We start from the raw sequence: 7,009 nt of genomic DNA on the forward strand, positions 1-7,009 counted from the left end.
TGCAGAGCAATGCCCCTTTGCTGGGAGAGACTGGCTCTGTCCTTGCTGATTGTGCAAACACTCATAATTATGCCTCTAGGTAAACCTATTGCTGTCTTCTTGGAAAAAAAAAATGAGAAGTACAAAGAATGTTTATTTGCAAGTCCGGCTTTCCCAAGTATCCAGAGTTGATTTAGACACACCTGAGCTCCCATCCCCCTCTCATTGGCTAAGAAAGTTGCCCCACCTGATTTGCAAGTTTACTGTTGGAGCCAGTGGGGGGGGTTCGGGGGGGGGGACCGACAGGGGAGTGTCTCACCAGTCAGCACTGGATTTGATCTAGTTAGAAAAGGGTAAAGCCGTTGTTATTGAAAAATCACTGCACTCCGAGCTCGTTTCTACCTCGGGACTGTTCCTTCCCAAGGCACACAGATTTCTGCTTGAGAGAAGCCCTCCCTACCTCCCTGTTCAGCATTGCTCCAGCTGGTTAAAACCCCCGCAGGACCATGGCAACCTCTGTTCTCCAAATGGCTGGACTGGTGCTTGGTGGTGTTGGCATGGTGGGCACAGTGGCAGTGACCATCATGCCCCAGTGGCGAGTGTCTGCCTTCATCGAAAGCAACATCGTGGTTTTTGAGAACCTCTGGGAAGGCCTGTGGATGAACTGCATGAGGCACGCCAATATCAGGATGCAATGCAAGGTCTACGACTCTCTGCTGGCTCTTACTCCTGACCTCCAGGCATCCAGAGGACTGATGTGCGCTGCGTCCGTCCTGTCCTTCCTGGCTTTCATGACAGCCATCCTCGGAATGAAGTGCACCAGGTGCACTGGCGATGATGAGACCATGAAGAGCCGCATCCTGCTAACAGCCGGAATCCTCTTCATCATCACTGGCTTGGTGGTGCTCATCCCTGTCAGCTGGGTTGCCAATTCCATCATCAGAGACTTCTACAACCCGCTGGTGGACGTGGCCCGAAAGCGTGAGCTTGGAGAAGCCCTCTACATCGGCTGGACCACAGCACTGGTGCTGATTGCCGGAGGAGCGCTTTTCTGCTGCGTGTTTTGTTGCACTGAGAAAAGCAGCAGCTACAGATACTCTGTGCCATCCCATCGCACCACTCAAAGGAGTTTCCACGCGGAAAAGAGATCCCCGAGCATATACTCCAAAAGTCAGTATGTGTAGTTGTTTGTGTATGTGTTAACTGCACCTATAAAGCCAAGCTAATCACTGAACCAGCCACTGTTTTCGAGAAATGGAACCCAGGGTTGTATCCATTTACCTTTCCTAACTGCCCAACTCTCATTACAGGAAATATACACAGTCTGTGATTCTATAAATGATTTTAGCAGAATGAGGTATTGTGCATGCTGCTTCAATTGTTCTAGAAGGCATAGTCATTTGTTTTCCAAAATGGTTCACACGGCTTTTCCTTTACCAGTTACTCTAAAATGACACATCTAAAGGCTGTTGGTTTAAGCTGTGATTTCTCTGTGTCATGGCATTATACAAGTAGATGAGGGTGGCGGTTATATCTCATACAAATAGAGACAGGCTTATGTGGTTCTATTTAAAGTGAAATGCCAATCCATCACGCTGAATAAATACAAATCAGCTATTGCTTTTCAAGGGGAACTGGGGATAAAAGGGAAGAAGGCTAATATTAATTGCCTAAAAACAGCTTAAGGATTAGTGTACTCTATTTATAGTGAAGGTTAAAATGAAAGCTTTAATCATTAGTGTAAAGGAAACTAAATGGCTTTCTGATATCCTGCTTTGCAGCCTGTAGGAGTTAGAAATCCCATCACCTTCATCCTTTTGCTCCAGAAGCTATCTTTTCTTTTGGGTTGGTTGGTTATTAAGTTAGTATCTTTTAAAATTTAAAACAGATAGTTTGTCAAAATATTTGTATTCAAACTGCTTTTCCAAGTCTGCGCTAGGAAAAGAGATAAAGCAGTGATGTTAGAAAAATCAACAATTTCAGAAAAATTAATTTATTTTAACCTTAAATTTAGAGAAGAATGTATTGTTTTTCAAATGAAGTCACAGGAGTAAGGGATTGTGCATAGCCTTTGGGTATTTATCAGTATAAATGAAGGAGAAAGATGATGTGTTTGGTTGTCATTTTCTCACCCAAAAAAGGCACAAGCCCTCCAACTCCAAAAACTTGTCATTTCTGAATGCCATGACTACAACAAAGTTGTCATTTCAGTTCTGTTAAAGGTGATTTTATGTCTTGGCTGGGTTTTATTGAGGTATGATATTACTGTGTGTTTCCTCCTAATTAGAGATGACTCTTAATCCGATTTTAAATTTTTATATATATGACTGTACTAATAACAGAAGTATATATGTTATTTACTTTGTGTATTTTATATTGACAAATTGTACTTTTTATAACTATAACATTCTTACATTTACATACTTTTTTACTTCTTTGAGCAAGTTTCTAAAACTTGACTTTTTTTGTTTTGAACATAGATTCTGTGTTCATTTTTGAGTGTAGTGAACGACTCAAAATCAATTTACCTTATAATGATTATACACATGCACTAATATTTGATGAATATAATATATTGATAATATGTTAAGTTGTAGTTAGGTTCAATGAAACGTATTTGTTGTAAGTATTGTGTATGTAATCATCATGTTTTAAAAAGTTGTCCATATGTATTTCAACTTCTGAGAATTAATATGAATTAAAAATAATGCTGAATGATTTTGGAGTATGTATCATATTTATGTAAAGTATATTATTAAACCTTTATAATACTAATACTGTAGTTGTTTCAATTCACAAATGAGAAAAACCTCAAAAGAGTTCATTGATTGCCAATAATACTAGTAGAAAACATGAGCGGACTACATTGCAAAAGTCTTCAATGAAAGTGTATTATGTTTTAGTAGATTTAGATTATGAACCAATCTTTGTATGTGAAATTGAATGTTTAAGTACTGTTAGTTGGAAAAGCTTTAGTTACTGTTCCCATCTGGGTGATGTCACTATGGTAAGTGCTTATCCACCCTGGACAATTTTGCCCCTTTGGGTCAAAACATTTGCTAGGAGCAGAAATAAACCAGAACTAACAAAATGACTTACAGAAGCATTCCAGAGAAACCATTTTCTATATACCAGTCTCTAGACAATAATTATTTAGTTGTCCTAAATGTCACAGACTCCATTTTTTTCCTTGCCTCCTCTGAAAGGAAGGAAAAAAAAACACAAAAACAAAAACAAAAACAAAAACAGAATCTATGAGATTGGGATCACTTCCTTGGTGTTTATGAGGTGGCTCTTCATTTTCTACCTTTACTATAATCCAAGCTCTTCTCTTAACAAATTCTTGTATTTTGTCACTGTATCAATAAGATTTTTCATCCAACTAGCTGCCAAATTCTTATTGTTGATGTTTATAAAATATATCAAGAACAGCAAGAAGGTTCAGCAGGTAAAGGCTCTTGCTAGCCAAGTCTGGAGCTTTGAGTTCCATCCCTAGAATCCTCGACTTGTGTGCTGTGGTATTTGAATCCTCCACACACAGAAACGTACACATTCTTAAAATATACAAAACTTCAGAATTAAATATAAAACTATTTCCACCATGCCCTGCCCCTATCTTTGAAGGAGATGTCGAGTTTCTTGAAATGTAAAGTCCAAATGCTGTACATACAGTGAGTAGCAGGAGAAAACACAACAATTTTATAACCTGGAAAGTGAATTCCATCAGATAATGAAACAATGTGTGACCAGTAAGACAACAAGATGACTGATGCCCAAATAGTGGAAAACTCACAAAAGCCTCCTTTATTATTCTGAAAGAGAAATACTGAACTTGAAAAATATTTCAGTTGGTGGCAAAGCATGTGTCAATATACATTTTTCAATATTGTCTTAAAGGAAAAATGATATTGTCACAAAACAGAATACGAGGAGTAAGGGGATATTCTCTATCTATCTATCTATCTGAGGTAAGATCTCGTATATATCAGGCTGGCCTCTAACTTGTTATGCAGCTGAAGATGACCTTGAATTCTGATCCTCCTGCTCTCTCCTCACAAGTGCTGATATTACTGGCATGCACCATAACACCTGCTGTATGCGGTGCTGGGAACTGAACTCAAGGCTTTGTGGATGTTAGACAGGCACTGTAATTCCTAAGAGTTATAACCCAAGCAGAGGATATGGTTTTAGTCCTTCACTTTATAGCTAGTTGGTACTATGACTTCAAAAAAAAAATCTATTTTTTCTAATGATTAGGTAAGGTTAGCAGCATACAGGGCTTAAGATTTTTGTATGCTAAAGAAATTAGAAACATTAAGCAGGATATGTAAAAAATGAAAATATATACAGCACAAAGAAAATGAGCTTTCTTATCACCCCACAACCACTTCCTAACCAGCACCACATGGAGCCAAGCCCCTTAGCTCCTGTTAGCAACACTTTCCATCCATGGATTTAAGACAATAGGGTTGTTACAGAAAACAAACTCCCAAACACAGCAACTAGCCTTATGCAATGCTGGCGCTAGCAAGCATCAGATTGCTTCTCGGCTTACAACATGCTTTCCTAAAATTCGCTGGAGTTCTGTGCAAAATATACACATGGAATAATGAAGACACAATGTCGAATGAAGGCTAGGTATGGTGGCCCACACCCTTCAGAGGCTGATATATGTGAGTTTGAGGCCAGCCAGGTCTACATAGTGAGTTCCAGAATAGTCAGGGCAATAAAGAGAGATCCTGTCCTAGAATAATAGAAAAAAAAAAACTAAACAAAACAAACTGGGGAATGAAACATGAAAATCACAATTTTTTTCATCAAGTTTTCATTATGAATATTTTCAGCGAGTTATTTCATAACTATACTGTCCCAAGAAATCTTACATTGACTGAAAGAAAAGATAAATGTATTTTTAAAATTAAGATTAAGACAAAACATTGGTATTTATGTATTTTTTAAAAACATTTAGATGACTGCTTTAGCATATAAACCCAAAGTCCTTCATTGCTGCTATTATTTATTGCACAAGAAATTTCTAGGTATTTTAACAATATTCTGTTTCAGAGTCCTTCATAATCCACTGAATTTCTAAGAATTTCTTTCAGTAAGTTAAGCTTTTAAATATTGCTCAATACTTAACTCTCTGGTTGCTCAAAACAACAGTAAATATAAGTATGTTGAAGGCTTCTTAAGGATATGCCATAATACTCAAGCTATTGTTTTGGCTAGTTATTTCTTTTCACTTGGGGACATCCATGTTGAGTACTTAAGCCCTAGGGTTGCTTGGAAGCTTAACCAAATTAATGTACCTAAAGCCTTTATCACAATATTGAACACAGAATAAAGTATGTGTTAATCTTGATTATTATTTTGTGTCTAAATTTCCAACCAAAGTATTTGTCCTTTTTTTGTACCAAAGTGTACTCCCTATAGCTCTGAAATAAGCCCCCTTCTGGTAATTCCACACCCAAAGAAATTACAGCACAATTTCTGATGTGCTGTAAAAACAGTTAATGAGGGAACTAATGAGATAGCTCAGGTGATTAAGTGTGCATAAGAGTGATGACCTGAGTTCAATCTCCAGCACTCATGTAAAAAGCCGTTCATAGGGTCATGGGCTAATAATCCCAAGGGCGGTGAGGTAGAGAGGAGCCAATCCCTAGGGCTTACTGACCAGCCAGTCTAGTCTACTCAATAAAGCCCAGCTCCCAGGGGTCTCAGACAACAAGGTGAATGGTTCCTCAGGAAAAAACATCTGAAGTTGACTTCTGGCACACACAGACACATATACATGCATGAATAGCTTATATAAACACACATACTAAATTAATTAGTTAATTCATTAATTAAATATAAATAAATAAATATTTGCACCCTAGTGAGTGCTAAGGATGCCACAATGTATTAACTGTTTTGATTTTTCAGTAGTTATGAGGGTGAAAGGACAATCTTCATGCAATGTTCACCACACACTCTCAGTATTTCTTTACTCACTGATCAGTCATGAATTCTGTGCATTCAGTATAGACCTGGAAGAATACCAAGTCCCCAAAAGGTAATATAGACAGTGGGTTATTATATATACACATAGGATAATATTATGCCATGTTTAGATACATGTATTTCATAGTTCGTTTAATATACTCTATAGGTGTTTATGTAAATAATTGCATAGTGTTTTGTGTGTTTACATATTAATATATGTATAGTATATAACCTTTGATATAAATTACCTTGAATTCAAGATTATGAAGGCTTCCCTCAACAACATAGACAAAGACTTTCCCTTGCAGAATTAACTTTCTGAGCATCTTGCTTATGGTATATGGGCACCAATGCTTCCCCCAGGGCAGCCCTCTCCCCTCCTGAGATTTTAACGAGCTTATCATGAGCCTTCGCTGTCCTTTCATCCCTCTTCTTGCTGTCTCAGCCTCTACAGCATCCCTCTACTCCAACTCCACAACTGATCTAACTGCTAAAGCAAGCTGAGCAGCTGTGGGGAGCTGGCCAACTGGCAGCACCTGGGACATTCTGAGAAGTCTTAGCCTCTACTTTTCCTGGAGAAAGAACAGCCTTGTGTTTGACTAAGTCTGGAAATGGCTATACAGCTCTGCCTGGGGCTAGAGGCAGAAAAATATGGGTCCTGTGTGCTCCAAAAGCAGCCCTGGAGGGTAAGCACATTATTTTCTTATGTGGATAACATTGGAACCGAAAAATAGGCATGGTCATGATCAAGCTTTGCCTTTTCTTCTTAGGGACTTGAGAGAGGGCTGGGCCTAGGAGTCCGGATACTCAAGGGTTTCAAGCACCAAAGACACTTCCCAGAACTCTAATGGAGAGATTCCCGCAACTGCTAATAACATACCATTGAATCACTACCAATAGGAACATCTCCTGCTACCCAGGTTTGGCTTTTGTTAACTATAACATGATTCTCACAAGGAAAGGTGACCTGGGTTCCTGGTGGGGAAAACACCAAATAGAACTCAAAAGCCAGAAAAAGAAAATGTTGTGGAATATTAGTTTAAGA

General features: G+C 38.5%; 1 protein-coding gene across 1 annotated transcript; it reads left to right on the top strand.

Annotated features, from left to right (window-relative positions):
• The first annotated feature begins 299 nt into the window (after nucleotides 1-299).
• On the top strand, nucleotides 300-2,203 carry Cldn8 (claudin 8). Its single transcript, XM_059277302.1, has one exon. The coding sequence runs from the start codon at nucleotides 486-488 to the stop codon at nucleotides 1,161-1,163; it is 678 nt and encodes a 225-aa protein (XP_059133285.1). The 5' UTR covers nucleotides 300-485; the 3' UTR covers nucleotides 1,164-2,203.
• The last annotated feature ends 4,806 nt before the right edge of the window (nucleotides 2,204-7,009 follow it).

The sequence above is a fragment of the Peromyscus eremicus genome, chromosome 12, assembly GCF_949786415.1.
Source record: "Peromyscus eremicus chromosome 12, PerEre_H2_v1, whole genome shotgun sequence".
Taxonomy (NCBI): Eukaryota; Metazoa; Chordata; class Mammalia; order Rodentia; family Cricetidae; genus Peromyscus; species Peromyscus eremicus.

Bases quoted from the DNA above. Each gene is read 5' to 3' on its own strand.
- Cldn8 (XM_059277302.1), top strand. From the start codon at position 486: ATGGCAACCTCTGTTCTCCAAATGGCTGGACTGGTGCTTGGTGGTGTT.